Source organism: Centruroides vittatus, unplaced genomic scaffold, assembly GCF_030686945.1.
Source record: "Centruroides vittatus isolate TY-2023 unplaced genomic scaffold, ASM3068694v2 contig_1074, whole genome shotgun sequence".
NCBI lineage: Eukaryota > Metazoa > Arthropoda > Arachnida > Scorpiones > Buthidae > Centruroides > Centruroides vittatus.
In genome coordinates this window covers 849,026-872,992 of record NW_027120692.1, presented here as the reverse complement: position 1 = coordinate 872,992, position 23,967 = coordinate 849,026, and the positions used below count along the sequence as shown (strand labels likewise).

Below are 23,967 nucleotides of genomic sequence, written 5' to 3'. Positions count from 1 at the left end.
TCCTGATCTTCTTGTACAGACTTTGCTCACGCTGGTCGCGTTTCTTTATGCAGCTAGAGCAGGCCTGCCAACCCAAATTGCTTCGCGGGCCACTTTGATCACGCGTAACAACGCGTGATCAAAGTGGCCCGCGAAGCAATTTGGGTTGGCCACAATTTAGGCAAACATGCTTTTAAAAAAGTAAAACAAATACAAAATGAGTAAGATTTTATTGTTATACCAAGAGTTCGTACTCGCACTTGCGCATTATAACAATGACACAGGCAAATTTTCATTTATTTAATTGTTTTGGTATACATATAACGGCAAACAAAAGTTTTAATAAATATATAATATCGCTTAGCGGGCCACACAATTTAACGTGACGAGCCACATGCGGCCCGTGGGCCGCGGGTTGGCCAGGCCTGAGCTAGTGTAGCGAAATGACGTCACGAGCAATGTTGGCCAATTAGAAACCAGTTTCAGTGTGTTTGCTGTAAAGCGCTTCTCGAGCGCTGCATAAAGAAACGCGGAGGCTGTAACGCTCGTATCGCTTTGGTTCGATACTACTGTTATATCAATCCAGCCGTTAATCTGATAAACAACATGCTTTTTTTTAAATATTGGAATCCATTTTCGACATTCTCAATGATGCAGATGGCCAGACGGCAGCCTACTGCTCTGGGGAACCTGGAATCGAATCTGGACGGGTCAGAAAACTCCGGGAATTTTTCGGGAAATAATCCATCTGAATGTCGAAGCATGTCTTTCACCACTCGGCTATCCAATTGTAGATATGGCCGAATCCATAATGGGCTTACTAAAAACGACCCACTTAATGCCTACAGGACGGAAAGAGTTAAAAAAAAGTGTCACGACGATAAGCTGAAAGACTTACGAAACCGAAAAATGTCAATGAAAATCACCGTACGAATTTCCCGCTGTGGTTATCCACAATGAGTACTGTATCTTTTTATATGGCGTAAGGTGGGAACCAGTGCCGTAACTAGGGCGGTGCCCAGGCACAGGGCGTAAATCCTGAAGGGGCGTAGAAATGACCTGGACCAAGTTTTATATCATAGTTTTGGGGCGTAGTTACAGAAGCTCGCACCGGGCGCATAAAAGCCTAGTTACGACGCTGGTGGAAACCGGCCGAATTTTAGTACGATATTTGTAGATCTACAGTTTTGTTCGAGGGAATCATAAAACATATTTTGTTTCTATATAACAAATCAGATGATGCAGGCTACATTAATCAAATATCTAACAGATATCGTATAAGCCTAATTCGAGACGGCCGGATGGCCGAGCGGTTACGGTGGCAGCAGGGAACCAGGCCACCCGGCCGCCCCATTGTGGACCTAGCCGAACCCATAATGGGATTGCTAAAAAAAAAGCCCTCTTAGTGCCCACAGGGCAGAAAGAGTTTTTTTAAAAAAGCCAAATTCATTCTAATGTAGCGGAACTGCGTTATATAAATATTGATTATTGAAAGAAAAGTTATATCATTTTCATTTCTGTTCAAGAAGTTTTTTAAATTGGCCCGTTAAAAAACTTCTTAACCGAGCTCTATCATGCTTTAGAATCGTCATACTTCATTATGTCGGGGTTTCGGGATCGATTTAAGTTAGGGGTCGGTAGTAACGCCATTTTCCACTGCTTTCACCTCGAAAAAGGTAATGAACGGTGAGAAAGTCATTATTATTATCATCATCATTAAAACTATATAATTAGTCCATAAATTATTTTCGAATAAAAATAAATTATTAAAATTATTTCTAAAAAATAAATAATAAAAGTAAGAATTTTTTTCCCCTATAGAGGGTGTTGTACGCGACGAAATTGTAACTTTTCAGAACGAAGGATGAAAAGTTTAAAAAGCAAAACACGTAAGAAAATTCATTTTGAAGTTTCGTTGTGCTTATAAAAAGTAATTTGTAAATATCATTATTATATCGATAATTAGTTTTGAAGCTTTCAGTATCATAATTTGAAAGTTAAATTTGTTTACAATCATTTTACTTTCTTGCAGTCTAAGAAAATTCAAATAGAAAGTAGAAAATTAGAGCTGGCAGTTCTTTAATTATCTATTGTGGGAGTCACTTTAATTGAAAACAGGTAAGTGTGATAAAAATGCATTTTAATTCAGGAACAATGCAAATCAATTTATTTATATATACAAATCAGAATCATGCAAAGATTTTGATTTGTATATAAATAATCATATAATAATCATGTATAAACTCCAGGCATGCCTGGTGGGAAGTTAATTTGTTTTTGTACGAGGTGCAAACCACCTCGTGCAAAGGGTACAATTACACCTGTGAAAGAGATGGTTGGGATCTTACTAGAGCCATAGACCATACCCATAGGAGCAAAAAAGCCAAAGAAACCGTTCCTCTATGTGTGATCCTTTGCCAGGTACTTTTCTGTTAACAGAACGGCGGTCGTAATTGTAATTCGATGTGCAATGTCGTCGTCTTATTGATGTAACAGAAAAGTAAGGGAGTAAGAAAAGTCAAGTAGGTTTAATAAAACACAAAATAATTAAAACTTAAAAAAAAAATCAATGCTTTTGACAATGTTAAATGAAATTTGCAGCTTCATGCCGCTTGTGTAGTGTAGAGAATTCTATTTGTAAGTATTTCATTTGTTAATTTTTGTACTTTCTGTGTTTCTTGAAATGTACTTTACACATAATAAAATAGCCATTTCTTTACATGGTGCTGTATGAACAACTGGTGTCCTGTTAACAGAAAAGTAAAATGAAAACAACACCTTTCTTTCAAAAATTCCAGCAACAAACTTTAATCATATAAAAACGTTTTCAACTGATTTCATCTTCTTCAGTTAACCGAACAAAAAATAAAAAGAACAAACTAATAATTCAAATTTACAAAATCATGAGAGCGGAAAGAATTTTTGCAATTGCACAGACTATGCAAAAAACGATATACCGAAAAACGGTAATAAAAATGCAGATTCTTGACAAACTATATATAATATCCCATTCTTACGCTATCCAATGAACGATTTCCAGGCAGACGACAGCCCATCTGCATCTCTGTGCTTGATGCAATGGGACGTTAATTGTGCCCTATATATTTCTAATTTCTCCATGTGTCTAACGGCCTGTTTAGACCTAGTGGCTTTTATGATGGAAGCACTATCCCAGTGTACTGTGATCTCCTGTTGCTTAGCAAATGCTGCTAGGACTGTGCTATCAAGGGTCCTATTAACAGATTGTTTATGTTCTTTTAATCTCTGTTGTAAACTACGCAAGGTGACCCCAATGTACAAAAGCTCGATTACCGCATGGGATGATATCACACCACCGCAGTGTCTAATAAGAGCATTAGAATATGGTCCTATGTATGCTCCCAACCCAAAAATAAGTCTGGACACCATCATACATAATATTGAGCTACTTATCTCTGGTTTGAGTCACACTAACCAGGATTACATACGTTGGCAAACAAGGTTTTTGGCCGAAAGAGAGAAACAAGCTAGCACGGGCTCCGGACAATTTCAGAATTACATCAAGAAATCGAGAGAATGGCTCCAGAGGAATGAAGTGGTTCTTATGAAGGCCGATAAGACTAAGGATATTGTACTCATTAAACGGGATATGTATGTTCAGAAATTGCAGGAGTATATTACTAGCACGGAATGCGTTATTGCTTTGGACAAGTTGTTAGAGAAGTTGCACAATAGAGTTAAGAAGTTTGCCATGTCTCCGTTAGCACGCCTTTTGCATTTGGACAATATCATTATGAAGGCACCAAGACCACCAAAGATCTTTGTGTTTGGCAAGACACACAAACCAGGCTTTCAGATAAGACCTGTCGTGGAAAAGTGTAGTGCACCCACGTTCGCACTAGAAAAGCAGCTTGTCAAATTTATTCGGGATAAGACAGGATTACCCTTATTGCATCAAAGACTCCTTGCAACTTGTACAAAGGCTGGATGAAGTTATGCTTAAGGACAGGGAACACATGACGGTTATGGACTTTAAAGCCTTGTATCCCTTGATAAAACTTTCTCCGTGCTTCTGCGCCTTAAGGGACTTCTTATTTAACAACATCGTGAATTCATTCAAATACAACAGGCACATTTTGGAATTAGCTGATCTCATCTGTCATTCTTCCTAATTTGAATTTCAAGAGAAAACATACATGCAGGGAATGGGAGTCCCAATGGGAAGTCCCATATCAGCGATGCTCTGTGAATTGGTCCTACGAAACCTAGAATGCAATATATTACCTTCATTCCAAGAAGACATAGTTTTCTATACCAGATATGTTGATGACATATTCATCATATGGAATAATGATCGCAATACCCGTTGCTTTCTTAATACAATCAACAACAACTGTACGGACTCACCTTGGAGTTGGACCAGGAGAGTGACTTTAGGGTTAACTTCTTGGACTTGACGATCACCTGTAGAGACAGGGTGATACAGACGAATATCTTCAGGAAACTGGTATACCAACCTAGCATCATACCCAGAAACTCCGTAGATCCTGATCAATTTAAGTTAGCGGCTTTGCGAGCATGGGTAAAACGAGCTTACACACATTGCTCAAATATTTGCGACACATACAAGGAGTTGGAGTACGTAAGAAGCATAGCAACACAGTTTGGTTATCGGAGAAAGGTCGTAAACCAGCTAATTACGAGTATGCAGAGACATAAACAACAACCACACAGAAGTGAGCAGCGAAAAACAGTGGTCATGGACTATATTCTGTTTATTAACAAGATTATTAGGAAGGTGACCAAGGAAAGGAACCTACGCATAGTGTATAGACGCAACCCGACGGTATACTGTCTATTAAGGAATGATAAGAGGAAAGAGAAACCAAATGAACTAACAGGAGTGTACTCGATTCCAATCAGGGACCAGCGTTTTAAGTCCAATCTGGTGTACATTGGGGTCACCTTGCGTAGTTTACAACAGAGATTAAAAGAACATAAACAATCTGTTAATAGGACCCTTGATAGCACAGTCCTAGCAGCATTTGCTAAGCAACAGGAGATCACAGTACACTGGGATAGTGCTTCCATCATAAAAGCCACTAGGTCTAAACAGGCCGTTAGACACATGGAGAAATTAGAAATATATAGGGCACAATTAACGTCCCATTGCATCAACCACAGAGACGCAGATGGGCTGTCATCTGCCTGGAAATCGTTCATTGGATAGCGTAAGAATGGGATATTATATATAGTTTGTCAAGAATCTGCATTTTTATTACCGTTTTTCGGTATATCGTTTTTTGCATAGTCTGCGCAATTGCGAAAATTCTTTCTGTTCTCATGATTGTGTAAATTTGAATTATTTGTTTGTTCTTTTTCTTTTTTGTTTGGTTAACTGAAGACGACTGATGAAATCAGTTGAAAACGTTTTTATATGATTAAAGTTTGTTGCTGGAATTTTTGAAAGAAAGGTGTTGTTTTCATTTTATTATACCAGTTCCAGTAAGTTCGTTATTTTTATTTAACAGAAAAGTATCTTCAGAGTTCACATCTTACTGTCGTAGAGTATTATTTCTAAGTATTTCATTCTGTTTTCCTGTATCTAGCAACAATAAACAAGTAGTAAACATTACATACCAAATGAAAAATTGCATTATAAATGAAACTGCTTCGTATGCATCAATAGAGTATTTTCATTTAGTGATTTGAGCATTTTTGGGGTGTATCACACTCCCAATACTCAACATAAAAATTTTTTTTAAATTTTGGAATTAAATTCAAGTAGTAAGTAAAAATGACAATAAAGAGGTGTATTTGTGTTGATAACAATGAAGATATAACAAATGAAATGCTTTGACAGATCAATGATGACGATCCTCTCTCATCAATAGATGAGGAAAATAATCATTGGAAGAGTTTATAAAACAAAATCTGTATGTATGAATGCAAGTATAATACTTATAATGAACACACCATTATTATATGCAGAGCTTGCTGTAAAGATTGAAAAATTTATGACAATATATAAAAGTAAAAAATTTTTCTTATTTTTTAGAAATAAATAAATTTTCACTCTTTTGTTATCTGGTTTTTCTGTTTTATAAATAAATAAATCTTGATTAAAACAAGTTGTAATTAACTATTATAAAAATGAGAAAAAATTTTTAGATAAAAAATAAAGCATATATTCATGTAGAGTGAATGACATATACATCATGCAAAGTGTTTTTTCATATTTCATTTATTGTTTTGCTGAAAATTTTCATTTTTCATGAGATTTTTTTAGCTTAACAGATAGCCTAGGCCACATGTGCAAGAAATATTTCTATACATTACAGCTGTTTTGGGATAGTTACACACTCCACATCAGTGTACTTTTTTCACAAAGGGAAATTTGATGTCACTATCAAAAATGGTTTTTCTTCTTTTTTGTCAAATTTTCTGCATGCAGTATAGACATAACATAAGTAATATTTAAGGTATTGTTTTGTTCAACTTACCTTACAATAAAAAACAAACAAAACCTTTGTAATGTTAATATTTACATAAGATTTGTTTGTTTACATTAAAGATAAAAAAATAAACTATTATTTCTTATTGTTTCTGTTTTGTATTTTATTTGAAATGCCCTATTATGACATATAAAGCAAAACTAAACAGATAATTCTTTTGGGGCAATAAACTGTATAATCATGTGAGGGTGGTGCATATCCTTTTTACTTTAAATTTAATTCATAGGTGCATGTGACAGAGACATGATATACTTGTCACTTCACAAAAACAAATAGTGACTATGACATGTGACTTGCCAAATTTAAAATGCACAGATTCAGGGAAATATGACAAGTTTGTAAAACAAATTTGGAGATTGTTAGAATTTCTTCTATCACAAATGTCAGTGGTAATAAACAGGTAGACAAATCATTGTCTTTTTTGGATCAACATGTATTTATCATATTCATATGACAACCATAAACTCTGTTCAACTCTGTTCTTTTCCTTATCTTGGAGGCATTGATTGTGCTATGGCACACCTCGCATCATCTTTTAGCACACTGGTTGTAGAGCTCTGATATATGTGACCAAATGCAAAGGTAAAGCAAAAAAGAAACATTGAAAACACTTGAGCATAACATAAGAGATGCTTTCACAGAGAGAGTGAAAGGTGTCTTGGACCATAACAGATGGCTTTATGCAATGAGTGCATTTTTCACTGTGTGCACAGTTCAAACTTAGAATGCATTAAGTTAACTTCACATATTTATAATCTAACAAATTCCAAATTTTCGATCGGAATTAGAAGATAATGCATACATTGAATTCATTTTTTGTTTAAAATGCCCGATGATGGTATGAATGAAAGTGAATTATGGAAGTTATTGAAATTTGCACCTAAATCTTAATTTATTAGATCTATCTTTTGTGTACTGATAGGTAATATCAGGGTTATTTGGTTGATATTTATGTTGGCTTGGCTGATGAAATTATGACATAATAAAATAAAAACTTTTTGAAGAACTATATCTTATTTGTTATAATTGATAGAATTGAAACTAAGCAAATACTATTATTATTTTTAGTATTATTAAATTATTTTTTAACATTTTGGAAAATATGAATGAATGAATGAAGATCTTTGAGATATATTATTTTTACCTTAATTTTAAGTTTGTTCTGTAGTTAGGATTTCAAAACAATTAATTTAAGTCAGGTGAACTAATCTATCATTAAAGTTATGAATGTTATTTATTTTATTAAAAAAATTGTGTGTGTGTGTGTGTGTGTGTGTGTGTGTGTGTGTGTGTGTGTGTGTGTGTGTATATAATGACTCTGTTTTAATTAAAGTATTAAAAAATAAACATGAATTTTATTTTTGGATCAGCTTTAGTGATGAATTAAGCATTGCTATTTTTTAAATTTTTAACATATTTTAAGTTTTAGAATATTTTTATTGCATTATCTAATGAGTTTATTTGGTTTGATGATACAAGTTTTAATGAATGTTACTTTAAGATGTTTATCATAACTGATTTATATAAATAGGTCAAATTGTAGATGATTAAGTCTACAAAATCAGTCAGTTCTTAAAACAGGAAAAAGATTGTATAAATATAACAAGTATATACACAAATATTGTGATACTGTAGCAGGATCAAATCATACAAGGAGCCAAGTCACTTACCTTTTAATTGGTCAAACCAAAAGATGATGGTACTTTTTAAACAGTGAGTGACTTGGCTCCTTGTGTGATCTGATTTCGCTAGAGTATCGCAATATTTGTATATGTACTTGTTATATTTATATAGTATAAATAGGATCTTAATATTTATTGATGAGGAAAAAGATTATTTTTCTCCACAAATGCATTACTTGAAAATCCAAACAAACATTACACAATCCAATATACATAATAATTAGATACTGAATTGTAGAAATTTTAACAATGTTTTATGGTTTTTATTAAAAAAATATGTTATTCAGTATCAAAATGTAGAAAATTATATAAAAGATATAAGAAATCTAATAGTTGTAAAAAATAATACTGTATTTAAGAAGAATTTGAATTGCTTGTATCATAGTTGCATCATTTTTTTTTTCTTGTAGTTGTTGATGTTATGGACAATTTCCTCGTGTGCCCATGTTTGTTACACTTCAAATGTAATAATACCACAATATCTGAAAATAAAATAAAATAAATAAATAAATAATGACTGTTTTTGCTGAACAAAGTCATTATATTTAACTTTTGGAAATGGTGTAATGATTATTAATCTCTTGTTTTATAAGCTTTAAACATGAGGAATAATAATAATGCTATTGATACTGTAAAATAAAATAATTGTTACACATAAAAAAAACTAAAATTGTAAAGGTTTGAACTTACATTTTATAATTCTAGCTCCTAGCATCATATCCACTTGGCTATCACCATTCCAAAGAGAAATGAAACTTTCAAAGACATAAACTAAACACTCAATTTTCAGAGACTAGTTTTTTGGAAATGCTTGAAAAGTGGGTCCTATTATTTGGACCCACTCTATTAGCTGTTTGTGCTTAGGGCTACATTCTTACCAAGTTACATTCAAATCAGAAATCTGAACATCTGATCCTCTCCTTGTTAGTGAAACATATCAGGAGACTTCTTGGAACTGAGAACAATTAAGTTACATTAACATTATTATTATTAGAAACATTACATAAAAATTTTGATCTTTTGAATAAAAAAAATGTATGTATGTAATAGAAACTGTGTTTTATCATATTTTCATTAATTATTTTTAAATGAACCAAATTTTTTAGTTATTTGTGTGTTGTACAGAATACTAAACTTATATTATTGTCTTAGTTAAATATAATCAACAATAATTGCAATCTTTTCCTTATTTTTGTTGAATCTAATTAGAATATAAGTTACATTTAATTTTATATTATGAATAAGAGAAAGTGTACATTTCTAAAATCCTACTGTTTTAGTTAAAACAATTTTGTGGCTAACCAAAATAATTGAACAAAAAAAAGAAATACTTTATTCCTTTATCCATATTGCATGATGAAGTGCTTTTTTAGATAGACACTAGACTTTACGTCCATCTTTATTTTGATTTTTAGGTGCCGATATGCGTTTTGGACTCTTGCCCCCCTTGTGTTGGCTACAGAATTAGTTTTACAATATTATAAAATTGCAATAAAATTTGTTTTTAAAAAATGTATTTTTTTTGTTGTTTTTTTTTATCCAACTCATTGTATAAAACAAACATATATGGCAATTCTTGCTTCTTTACAAATACATTGAACATCTAAAAAACAGAGTTGACACTGGTATATACCGTATATTTCCGCAGATAAGACAATAGTTGAATCATAAAAAAAGGCCCCAAAATCCGGGGTCGTCTTATAGGACAGATACAAAAAAATAGATTGAAATTTATATAAATTAAAACCATTATAAAAAAAATGGACAAACCTTAATTATTTACTAGTAGAGAGTAGGGCATGTTCACAAAATGGAATAGCCCATACGACGTTTTTGTGAATAGTCAAGGTCATTACCCGAATGCCCAAATCAGTGCGAACGTTTGCAACAATAGCAAGGCAGAAAATAAAATTTGTTCATTTGAAAAATTATGAATAGGACATAATTCCGTATACGCTACACAGTATTATTATCCAGATGATGATTGCTGATCTAAACTAAATTCATAGGCCATTGATAGTTTGGGGGTCGTCTTATAGGACAGATATATGCTAAAACTATAAAACTTTGACGAAAATTTATACCTCATCTTATCTGAAGATTGTCTTATCTGCGGAAATATACGGTATGTACAATATTTTTGATTCTCAGTGTCAAAACGACACTACACTGGTATGAGCCACAACTCCACCTTTCATTTCCGTAAGTCTTTGGTTCAATGTATTTGTAAAGAAGCGAGAATGCCATATGTTTGTTTTATACAATGTGTTGGATAAATAAACAACAAAAAGGTACATTTGTTAAAAACAAATTTTATTGCAATTTTATAATATTGTGAAACTAATTCTGTAGCTGACAAAAGCCCAAAATGCATATCGGCACCTAAAAATCAAAGTAAAGCCTAGTGTCTATCGAAAAAAGCAATTCATTGTGCAATATGGAAAAAACATAATAGAAAACATGGTTTCAAATTAGAATCGAATACTTTATTCCTATTAATTGAGATAACTTTTAATGCTACTCCTATCAATACGTTATTTAAAATAATTTTTGTTTTGATTCTTTGTTGATAAAATTTGACTTATCTGCTTTTAATATTTATGTGGCTTTTTAAAATAAATTGGAACTGTCATCATCAATTTTAATTAATTTTTATAATAAATTTATATTCTTTAGCTATGAAATTTTTGATTATAATGCTTCATTATTTATAAATATATAACTTAATACTCTTGTTTTATAACAGTAAATGTAATTTAAAATGAATTTTTAAATTTTTACTAGGACAGTTTTTGATAACAATGCAATAATTATTTCTTTAAAATAATTAAAAAATATGAATACTATTTGGAGATATAATTTTTTTTTCTTTTTTCATTTTTAATCTTAAAGAAAAGATGAGTCGTAAAGGAAATATGGCTACCCGGCGTCTTCGGCAGGATTATTTAAGGATAATGCGTGATCCAGTGCCATATGTCACAGCTCATCCTCTGCCATCAAACATTCTTGATTGGTAAAATTATGAATATGCATTTTTAATTTAATTTTATTATGCATTTATGTGGAGCGTATCCTGTTGGTTATTACCAATGACCAGTGCTATGCTAGATCAAGACATAGCTACAAAAAAACTGTTACTATGATTATGTGCTGTTTATGTATGTTCTCTGTAACTGTATAAGTATTTAAGAATTTCATATGTGGTATGTGTTTAGTATGAGTGATTCTGTAGTGTCATATTTGTGCTGTTGTGAAGACCTAATGTTTCTAGACTTTTGTGTAGTCTGTTTGGTATCATAAAAGGATTACAACAGTTATGGCAAACCATGACTATGTAATGAATTCAAGGTATCCACATTGAAAGTTTAGAAAGTATTAGTTTTGTAAATTGTAAAAAGTATTTGATAGATTTCAAAACTTTGCATATGTAATATGAAAGAGTCCTAAACCTGTCATGAAAATTCTTACAGACCACTAATTTTGAATCTCAGAAAAATTATCATTAAATAAACAGCAGTAGATTTCCCATTAAACAAAATATTTGTTTCTGTTAAAATCACATTATTTTCTTTTCGCTTGTATAGAGTTTATTGTGTTAAATAAAGTAAAATTTGAAGCACTTTTTTTATTTTTTTATTATTCAATTTTTATCCACTTTCGGGAGAAAGGTTTGCCATTGCTGGATTACAATAGGATAAGTACCTTATTCATTCTTCATAGACACTTTATTTCATTAGCAAATATTCAGAACTTGCCTATGTTTTCAGTGTATGTATTTAGTATTTGATATAGCTAATATAATGTATGTGATTTTGTTTTGTTTGTTAATGAATGCGTTATCTGGTTGTTGTGATGGATTGTTTTGTTCATGATTAGAGCTCAGTCATCGTATGTTGTGTGTGTTGTTTTTACGACTGTTTATAGTGTGTATTTGTAGTATGGTTGCTGATTGTGTAATTGTTTGTTTGCATACTTTTGATATATTATGTTTCTATTTGATTATGTCACTGTAATTCAGTCTGTTTATGCTATGTTCATACTGCACCCTGATGTGATGTGTTATATAGTTTCATACTTGATTTGTTATTTTCTACAAATGATAACTGTGACTGTTGTCTTTTAAAATGTGCTTTCTATAATTTTTTTATTCATGATCTGGTCTTGTATGGTGATCATAAACCCTTCCATCTCCAAGGATGGATACATGAGCCAGCCCACAGTTTGACACAATTCTGTCAATGTAATTCTGGCTGAGTTTATTAGGATGCTTATTATGGAGTTTCTGAGCTGAAGACTGCCTGATAGTGAATATACATTTTGTATACTTTATTAGATTTATGTCAGCATTGTGTAGGATTAATAGTGCATTGTTTGAGACAATTATTGCTTGGTACAATTGTGTTGTTTCTTGTTTTTTCATAGAAAAGCTCTTGGAGTGTCTGTATTTGTTTGCAGTGAAGACTTAATATATCTGTGAGGTCTTATCCACCCTTTTTGTGAAGAAGAATAATCCTTTGTATGGATGACTTAGAGTGGTGGTTTTTTGTTTTGTTAATATTGTTTTCTTTAAATTTTATTTTTATTTTGTGTTTCCAATGCATAATTGCAAATGAATAAGTGAGTACTGGAATGGCATTGTGGTTGATTGTTTTAAATAAGTGTTTTGATTTGAGTTGTGTCCTTAGTGCGAAATTTAATCTGCTGTTAAATTTTTAGAAAGTCTTATTGAGTAAAAACTATTTCTAAAGATCAAGTAAGAATTCTGGTTTACAACAGGGATGGACAACCTTTCTCTATGTAAGGGCCACATTTAAAACTTTTGAGCTGACACGGGCCCTTACAGGAGAAAAAAAGAAAAAATGCAGGTTAATCACAATTATTTATTTATGGATTATAAATTAAGTGTACTTAATTTGACTTCTGGAACTGATGTGAATGTAATATATCCAAAATATTTGGTTGATTTGTCACTGCTAGTTTTAAATTAGTTTTAAACTGAGTCTGTTAGCCGATTTTTTTTGTTTTAACTTTATACTAAATTCATTTCAGAAAAAATCTGTTCCCAGACATAAGTTGTAGAAAATAATGATGGAGTTTTTGTGGAATACTTCCTTAAGGTGGAAAATTTATATATTTTTTAAATGTCACGCGAGCTGCACAAAATATGAATGCCCTGGGGTCTCGGAGTTGACCACCCCTGGTTGACAGGATTAATACTGATCAATGAATTAGAATACATTTTATATTTTTGCATTTCAGTTAAACATTTATAATAAATGAATGAAAAATACCATTTTTATTTAAAATAACTTTTATTTTCTTATTTTTTCTGTTTATATAAGCATCAATGTGATTATTTTGTGGTTAAGATCAGACAGAACCAGAGTAGACTTAATGAATCTCCCTGGAAAATTCCTCGTTTAATGTATACAGGTATCTCTCATACAGCATGCTTTGAAAATTGGGGATATACCACATACAACATGACCTTCCAGTTTTGACCTAACACGTTTTGGAAATCCTCTGTACAAAATTTCACAACTTTTAAGTGTAAACTTTATTATTTGATATATTTTTTTATTCAAGTAAGAATGTGTGTTGTCTCAAATTTGCCCATGGATTTTGGAATATTGAATTTTTCAAATTATTTTGTGCTTTTTGTCAGGTTTACTTTAATGAAAACTGGTTGGACAAGGAAGAAAAAAATTGCACTAACTTTCCTATCAACCAGGTGTCATCTTTGTTGCTTTTAGACTTTAGCCTTTAAAACTGTCACTGTGTTTTCTTTTTATAGATTAATCTTCATATTTAGTAAAGTTTATTTAAACATTTTTAGGTGTTATTAAACATTTTTTAACTGTAGATAAGCAGTCATTCTTAAAATGAACAAAATACGGCAGTATCTTGGTACTTGAACAATTCAGTATTCAAACACAAATTCTGGAAAAAGGTTGTCACTCGATACTCGACTGAACAAATGCAACCCACTAGAACAAATATTCGATTAACAACAAATTTTTATGGTAAAAATAAAAAAAAATTAAGGTGTTGCTGATATTTCTGATCAAGATCAACAAAAAAGCTGAGATGATGACAATACTTCATAAATAGAAAATGCCCTGGTGTAACTAAAATTAATATTAATGCTTAATACAGTACTTTTAATTGTGATTGTTAATTAATTTTTGATTGGAAATGAATTATCAATAGCTTTAATAAACATATTTCTCTTAGTAATGAAAAAGAATAGTATACTTTTGCTAACTTCTGAAGTGTAACTCCATGTTTTGCATTTGTCCTTTGTTTTGTATAGCATGGATTCACAAAACACAGCACTTTTGGAATGTAACTGCTGTGTTATACGAGGGACACCTGTATTTGTTTGTTTTGATGTAAGTATTGTGAAGTTGGATGTGTAAATTAGTACTATTCTCCAATTTCATTGTGTTTTCTAGCAATGTATTGAGTGTTATGAGTAAATCTACTTTGTATAGATATAATGTATGCAATAGCTATGAGTGGGATGAAATAGAATGTTTTCCTGTAATCTATGTACAGTACAGTACACTATCTGTAGATTTTAGTATTGTTCATGTACTTTTTATAGAATGACTGACTCTATGAGTAACTGTATCTTGTGGTTTCTACAATAGTCTTTGTTGTTCTATGAAAATGTTGTATTGATTCTATATGATGGTCTGTTTTGTTTGGGATGCATAAAGTATGTATTTTATAGAGTTTAGGAAAGCATGTAATCTGTATTGTGTAGAGTTCTGTTGTGTTTTTTATTTTATGCATGTGATGGTCTAAGAAATATTGGCATCTTATGGAGTGTTGATTGATTGTGTGAAATATTTAGTTGTTATTATTGTTATTATTATTATTATTATTTAAATTAAATTAAATTAATTTAATAAGTAAGATAAAAAAAATTATAAGATAATACAAAATAATTTTATTTCTAAAATTAAAATGTAATTTTATTAGCATGTTTTAAATACAATCTGTTGCAAAAAGTATTTAAACATTATATATGAAAATAAAGTAATTTAGTTTGAGCTCATTTCCCAAGAAAATAAAAATGTAATGGTCAAAAAAAAATGTACACCTTATTCATTGGGTTATTAAGTGTTAATCACTTTAATTTCAAATTAATAAACCAAACCATTTCTCCAAAAATGAATTTTTATGTAAAGCATTATTGGTAAAGTTTTTGAACATAGAAGAAGTTGGAAAAAAGTATTTGAACACTGTTCTAAATTTACAGATTTGAGCATTTTAACTTGAATGGAAGAAATCATTAGCTTTAAGAGGTGTGTTTTCATCATTTTCTAAGTAAACAGTGATATTTTATCTGTCCATGCTTAAACAATGACCCCAATCAAAAGAATTTAGTAATGATGTGAGAAAACAAAATATAAAGTTACTACAAGATGGAAAAAAACCAAATAAAAGTTGCAATGTTTGTTGATGTGTTAGGAATTGTAAATTACACTTGGAAAAACTTTAAAGGCACAAGACACACAAAAAATTGTATCAGAAGTGGTTTTCCTAAAAACCAGCAAGGATCAAAATCACCTATTGAAAAAAAATGTCTGAAACAATTAAATGCAGAATGGAAGAAAAATAAAACAAATTTTTGTGACAGAACAGTAAGAAATAGACTGAATGAAATGGGGTTTTCATTTGCAAAGCAAAACAGAATCTTTTCTGACCAAGAAATGAAAAAACAATTATTTAAAATAGTCAAGACAGTACAAAGATTAGACCATAAAGACTGGAAAAAGGTTATTTTTTTCAGATGAGAGTCATATGCATTCGGTGTGATTGTGATGTAGGAAAATTTATTTGGAGATGTCAGATGAGAAATTTAACAAAGACTGCCCGAATAGGAACACTAAGTTTCCAACAAGTTTAATGATTTGGGGATGCATGTCAGTTATTTGATCTGGAAATATATGTATTCGTGATGAGACTAATAGCAAAAGTGTATGAGGAAATTTAGAATCATTTCTGATTCCAACAATTGAAGATCATTTTGGTAATATTGACATTGTTTTTCAGGATGATAATGCTATCTATCATCAAACCAAATGAAATAACGAATTTTTAAACTCTTGCAATTAGCCTTAATTGAAAATTATGGAAAAAGTTAAAAATGCTGGTTGATGAAAAGGTACCAACTATTATATTAAAAGCCATTAAAATGTTCTAGAGTGAAATAAATTCAATGAATTAATTTTTACAGTGCCAAGGTGCATAAAAGATGTAATAAGATCAAGAGGAGGACCAACAAAATATTAACTTCTGTTATATTGCATGTGATTCTTTTATTATTATTATTGTTCAAGTTCTTTTTTGGGAAAATGGTTTGGTTTATTCATTTGAAATTAAAGTGGTTAACACTTAATAACCCAATGAATAAAATGTATCAATACATTTTTGTTTTGACCATTACATTTTTATTTTCTTGCAAAATGAGCTCAAAGTAAATGATTTTATTTTGTTATATAATGTTCAAATACTTTTTGCCAGGTGTTGTAGTTGTTTTTCCTCTATATTGTTGCTTTGGACTGTTAATAAATACAGTAGTCCCTAGTTATATCGCATTTGTCAGAGACAAAGAAAAAGCGTGATATTACTGAGTACGAAAAATTCTGGGCTTATACTAAACAGATTATAAATGCAATGAAATCTCTGTACTGCATTCTTTCATCAGCAAGTGTTTCTGATATAAAATAAGATTAAGTTTTACAATACTGAATTTTATTGGTGGTTATATTAAATGACGTTTACGTAAACATTGATACCACGAATGCTCATTTAGCATTATTGTTTATTTAACAGTGACATTTAAAGACAAATACTGTCTATATAAAAACAAAATATCAGTTGCTATTTTATTATACAGTACTATATTTCATAATAAATTGCTTATTAACAGTTTGTGTAATTTATATTTTTCAATAAAAATTATAAATATTAAATTTAGCAAGAGGTGGTGCCTAACGCCTAGCTCTAGTACCAAATTATCTTAAATTATTAATATTACTATAGCCATTTTCTAGCCCGATAATTCGGCAGTGGTTGGTCGATAATTGTAGGAATAAAATACCGTATTTCATTGCAAAAAGAAATTCAATGGCAATTGATATATTAAAATTTATTGATTCAAGTTCTTTTAAAATTTGGGGACCCAAAAAAATCTGTCCAAATCTGCGATATAATGAGGCATTACATAATGAGCAGCTAATTATATAAAATAATGATTTTTTTTCATACTATTAAAGTATCTTATGATAACTTACCAATATTTAAACTAGTAATATTCAACTGTTATATTTAGGAAGGAGTGATGTGACTAATCTCTTCATCTCTTGATATATTTTTAAAATAATGAATGAAAAGTGATTTAGAAATTATCTGAGTATATAAGTTTATTTATCAATGCAGCAATGAAAAATGGGTCTATCAGATATAAATCTGTTGGATGACCTAATTTGCTTTTTCTACCTGAGAGATGCATTTTGCTATGTGAATTAAATTACTCTGGTTTTCTAAGTTTTTTAAAATTTATTAAAAGCAGTTATAAAGCATAAAAATGGTTATAATGAAATTATAACTATTTTTTTAATGAAAATTTGAATAAAAAGAAACAAAATTGGAATATTTTAAGTGTAAAATTTCTATAATAAAATTATCTATATATTTTTGATGATTTTGTGATTTTATTTAATTTAAAATTAATGACATTTTAATTAATTGTTTGCAAAATACAGTGGGTGATCGGTTAACGAACAAATCAGATAATGAACACTTTCGTGGAAGACTTTTGTGATTGGACAACGAACACCTCACAAAACAAACATAAGAAGAAGCGACGTAAAATAATGAATACCAATTGATCTTCCCTCATCTTCGGGCAAAAATTCGAAACTTTTCGGAGTGTAGTAGACGTCGACATTGACACTCAACCCAGTATATACTGATCGGATAATATTCCTCTGAACTTTGAAACTCTCCCTTGTAATTCCAGCCTTTTATTTTTCTGACAGAAACAATTCTTTTATAGTATTCACGAGACTGTCGGATGTGCACTTGTTAAGTTTTGCATTGGTTTTTATTTTTGAAAGGTGAGAGTATAATAGCAAAGGTAGAGAGTGGGCAGAAGATGTTTGATGTTGCTGGGCAGTATGACTCGAACAGGTCTACAGTAGGCTGCAGTTCAATTTTATTTAAGAAAGATACAGTGTAATCAAGAAGACTCAATCAGCTAAACGAGTAACAAAAATCACATCTAAGAAATAAAGAACATTGAAGAGTTCATAATGGACCTGAAACAGATCTGACGACAGAAGAACGCCAAGAACTCTTGAATGAAAAACACCAAAAAACTCGGCGAGATATGTTTTCTTCTGAAAAAAAGGACTAATGCCAATATCTGCTCTTAAACATCTTTTGAAGAAGTGGGAGGATGTCAGAACGACGGCCTTAGAATGGCATCCAAACCAGGTTGAGGTTAATAGGCTGAGGGATGTCTACAATTACAATGCTATTAATTACGTCTGAAAAATCCTGAAGAAGAGAGAAAAGCAATCGACATTAGACAGATTCTTTAATCCCCACAAACGGAAAAAAACATGATTAACAAAAATGCAAGACTCTATATATATGTGTTTTTAAATTTTACATATAAATAAACGTAGTAAGAAAGTATATATTTTTTTATTTCTTGAGGTCTCCAGAACAAATTAATCAAATTCTCATAAAAACCTATGGTAAATTGATAATCAGTTAACGAACAATTCGGATAGCAAACAAAGTCTTGGAACAGATTATGTTTGTTAACCGATCACCCACTGTATAAGGAATTAGATGATTGTTTGATCAAATACATTTATAATCTAACTTTAAAGACAGTAAAATAATTTTAACTGATAATTATCAATACATAACTTTCCTAAATATATAGAAATAGTTCTCAGTTAATGTGTTTTCATCATTGTGCAGTTTATTAATTTGAGATATTTTCTGTATTACGAGCCTCCTCTTTGATACAATGCATGGAAGGTCACTAGCAGGTGTTGCTTGGAAAGTTTCCTAATCCATCCTTGTGCTGCAGTTTCTCAGTCTACCTTAGACTGGTCTTGAATCGGTGTCATAGCATTTATTTGATCTTTTGAAATAATTATTATTAACTGATTTTCTCTTCATTATAACACAAGTAGTATAGTTATAATCTTGGGCCCTATAAGTCTTAATATAGATTCTCAAACTTTGTCCATTTATTTTTTTCTAAAAACTTTCAATTGTTAAATATCTTTTATCATATTCTTTTTATACACTAAATAACTGTTTTTGTCTTTAAATTATGAATGGAAAACACAAAACAAAGACTTTTGACACAAGCAAACAAAAAAAAATGAAATATTTCTTTGATAATTAACTTTTTTAATTCCTGTTTTTTCTACCTGAGAGATGCATTTTGCTATGTGAATTAAATTACTCTGGTTTTCTAAGTTTTTTTTTAAATTTATTAAAAGCTGTTATAAAGCATAAAAATGGTTATAATATATACTTTATATGTTACCAGGAAGAATGATTGGTTTTATAGAATAATCTTTGACAGAGTACTTGGAAATTAAAGTGTTAAATGTTTTCTATTTCTTTTTCTTCTTGATCATCATTTTTCTCTTCTTTTATTTTACTTTCATTATCATGTTTGCCAATTATTTCCAAATATTTATTGTTTGTTCTTCATTTTCTGTTGTTTGGTCTATTACTTATACTGATCATACATATTGTTTTCTGCCATCTTGGCCATTTTAGTAAAATTTTCACTTTTGTGCTATTTATTGAAAATCATATTCTAGCTCTCTAGTTTATATATTAAAGAAATTTGTATATTATATTTTGAACTCGTGATTTGTTAGAAAATGTTCATTCTGCACTGATTATAAATTTAAATGAATACTATGACAAAAAATACAGAATAGTTTCAACAAATTTAAGAAACAGACTACATTAACAGAAGAAGGTGATATTTCCTTATTCAATCAATGGATGTTAATAAAGACAATTTAACCAAACACATGGAGGAATGGAATGAAAAAAACATCAATTTAGCTGAAAAATTGGTTAAATATTTAATGAGATGCACAGAAAGAATTTTCAGTTTCGAGAATAATTTGAAAGAATAATTCGTCTTTTTTTTTTTCCAGAAACTATGGCTTCTGTAGAAATATTTTTGGGCTGCAATTTGAAAAAATTGTAAACCTATAGATTCCCACTGTTGACCATTCGTCTGTCTTTCCTTAATCTTGAGAATGGAGTTAGACAGATGAAATCCGAGACCAGATATAGAAACCTTAGGGCCGGAGGCTCCTATTAACTATATACACAGTGTGGCAATTAAATTCCGGGACTGAAGCTATATCTCAGCAACCAGTAGCAACATCTGTTTAAATTTTATGTCATATGAAGTTTGGACATATATGAACATAACCTAAAACTTTTATTTAAATCGGTTGATATTTATCATTGTTTTTGATATTTTGTTTATCAGTTTATTTTGTTACATGTCGGAAAACAATAATGGAACAACGTGCTGTTATTAAATTTCACGCTAAACTTGGCACAAGTGCCACAGAAACGTTCAAAATGATGCAAAAAGTGTGTAGAAGTGAGTGTTTATCACGGTCAAAGACTTTTGAGTGGCACAAGCAATTTTTGGAAGGCAGACAATCACTGGAGGACGACAAACGTGTGGGAAGGCCAATAACAATTCGAACAGCAGATTCGATTCAAAAAGTGCAAGAATTTGTATCCAACGATCGCAATGCAACACTGAGAATGATGGAACAGGCATTAAACATTAACAAAGAGACAATACGACAAATTCTTAAAGAAGATCTGGGCAAAACAAAGGTTTGTGCTAAATTTGTTCTGCACACACTAACCAAAGAGCAAAAATTGATGAGACTAGAACATTCCAGAGAGATTGTACGAGCAGCGAATAACAGCTCAACCTTCCTCAAATCAATTGTTACTGATGACGAGACCTGGTGTTTTCAATATGACCCACAAACAAAACGACAAAGTGCCGAATGGAAGTCAAAATCATCACTTCAAGCCAAGAAAACACGAAAAGTTCCATCAAAAATCAAGACGATGTTCATTGTTTTCTTCGATAGCAAAGGCATCATCCACCGTGAGTTCGTCCCACAGGGTCAAACAGTTACTGTTGCTTTCTACTTGGGAGTTTTACAACGATTAATGAGAAGAATTCGTCGAATTCGACCAGAATATCGCAATTCTGATGACTGGTGTTTGTTACACGATAGTGCACCGAGTCACACATCATTGATTGTTCGTCAATTTTTGGCACGAAATCAAGTCTGTGTGTTGAATCATTCGCCGTATTCCCCCGATTTAGCACCATGTGACTTCTCTTTATTTCCAAAAATGAAGTTGAAAGGATGCATTTTTAATGATATTGAAACCATCCAAAGAGAGTCTACGCGCATATTAGAGGCAATACCGAAAATTGAGCTTGAGCAGGCATTTGTATCACTATTGAATCGCTGTAAAAAGTGTATTGAAGCAGGAGGAGAGTATTTTGAATAATTTAATAAAAGGATTTGAATAAAATTGTTTTGTTTCATTTTTATAGATCCAGTCCCGGAATATAATTGCCGCACTGTGTATGAATGCCTGATGCAAACCAGAAGTTACGTTATTTCAATTCAAAACTTCTCCTGAAAGCAGTTAATAGATGACCAGCACAACTCTATTGTTCAAGGAAAAATATGATGTACTGTACAGGGGCAAGACACTACTAATGATTTGAGATGGAAAGCATTTTAAATTAAATAAACTAAAAATTGCAGCCTAGCATTGTGATGATGTCACAATAAATAATTTCTTGTTACTTATAAATTCTCTGTAGTAATAAAGAGAAGCTGAGATTATATATTGAAACTATTATAAAAGCAATGCTAATTATATAGCAAAATTGTGACTTTTTCATTTTTGATTCTCACCCTGTGGACACTAAGAGAGTTTTTCCATACTCATTGTGGGTGACCAAATGGATGAGCAATTAAATTGTCGGACTATCTGTCATTCTAGAGCAGTGATTTTCAACTGGTGTGCCCCGAGAGGATCATAGGTGTTCCACGAAAATTTTCGAAGGTTATTAAATAAATTATTTTCGAAAGAAACCCAAAGAACAATAAGTGTACATGTCAAAATTAAAACTTCTTTAAATTGATTATACAAGTTTTTCATTGTTATAATAAATAAGCATATACAGAATGTAGTAAAAAATATATATTCACAATCAAAGTTATATATGAATAACACCGGGTTATTTTATTTAAAATGAAATTTTTTTAAAATTAAAAATGTATCTATAATTGTCCACATTTAGTTCAAATTATTTTAACTTAGAAATAGCATGACATTGGGCAGGTTTCTAAAGGCAATTATCATGCCACTTTTAAATGCAAATCAAGACTTAATTTGGTAACCTTGGGATTCCAATATTTTAGGCATTTTTTAAAAATTTTTTAAATTATAATTTATTTTAATTAGTATTTTTGTACCTTATTACTTGCCTCTAAATACTGTAAGCAGTTTAAACCAAAGGAAGTCATACTGACTGATCCCCGGTGTTTAAAAAATTTCCAAAAAGCCCATTATAAAATGGATTGCAATGAGATCTTTTATGAAAATGTTATGTTAATATACAATATGTAGGTAATGTGCCGGTTAATGACTACATTATAATTATTTTTTTAACTGACAGGAAATTTTTGAATTTGTATTGTTTTACACTTCTGTATTCTAAAGCTTATTTAACAATTACATATTGTGCACTGTGTTTCTTGGAGCACCCTAAAAGTTGGGGGTCCTGGGCCCAAGTCCTATTAGCCTGCCACTATCTGAGGGACTTGAGAATGAATCCAGATGGATGAAAAACTTTGGGAATTTTTTGGGGAGTGGTTCCTCCTGGATATATTAGGCCTCATCTCCCATCATCCAACCATTCCATTGTGGGCCAAGCCAAACCCAAAAAAGGCTTGATTTTGTACTTATCACTCGAAGCTTCCCATTCTTGTTTTGGCATTGAGAAGTTATGTGAATGATTATATCTGGCAAATATTGCTAATTTTATTTTCGTACTTGAAATATTTTTATATAAAGAAAAGATTAAATTAATTTGCTTCTTCTTCAATAAAAACAAAAATATTTTGACAGAAGGGAAAGAAAGAACCACTTATCTTAGCTATACTTTTTTGTAATAAAATAGTAACCTGGATCAGTTGGATTAATAATTGCTAATTAACCCAAGGCATTTTGATGAATAAGTAACTGACTGTGTGAAAAGAAGAGAAACCAGTGAACTAGACAGAACTTCATTGTTGTTCCTAATGGGTTACTTATAACAAAATGGTCACTTACACTGGTTCATTTACAACTCAAGATCATTCATGAAGTGTCAACATCATCGTAAGTGCAAATGCATGATAATAATAATCATTCAGTCTTAGATGATTTGAAAGTGTTTCCAGACAGTAGTACTTGTGCAATGATTGAGTTTTGACTCATCTTCCTTCGAATTGAACAAACAATGTGAATCAAAGGAATATCAAAAATGTAGATTGGATCCACAAACATGTGTAAAATGAAATGAAAATCTAAATTTCCTAGGAAGTATATGTAATTATTACTGTATTAATGCACTTTCACTTAACATACTGTTTTCAAAGAGCATATCTACTGTATTAATCTAGTACTATATATATTGT

General features: G+C 31.0%; 1 protein-coding gene across 2 annotated transcripts in view; it reads left to right on the top strand.

Annotated features, from left to right (window-relative positions):
* The first annotated feature begins 1,786 nt into the window (after positions 1-1,786).
* LOC136973289 (ubiquitin-conjugating enzyme E2 J2) overlaps positions 1,787-23,967 on the top strand; it is a 36,263-nt gene continuing 14,082 nt past the window's right edge. Inside the window, exons 1-3 of one of the 2 annotated variants that reach the window (XM_067268019.1) lie at positions 1,787-1,868; positions 2,012-2,097; positions 11,048-11,168. In XM_067268019.1, the coding sequence (XP_067124120.1) occupies positions 11,053-11,168 (116 nt within the window). In that variant the 5' untranslated portion in view covers positions 1,787-1,868; positions 2,012-2,097; positions 11,048-11,052. Of the gene's footprint in view, positions 1,910-2,011; positions 2,098-11,047; positions 11,169-23,967 lie in introns of both variants that reach the window. The other variant, XM_067268026.1, reaches the window with a different exon arrangement.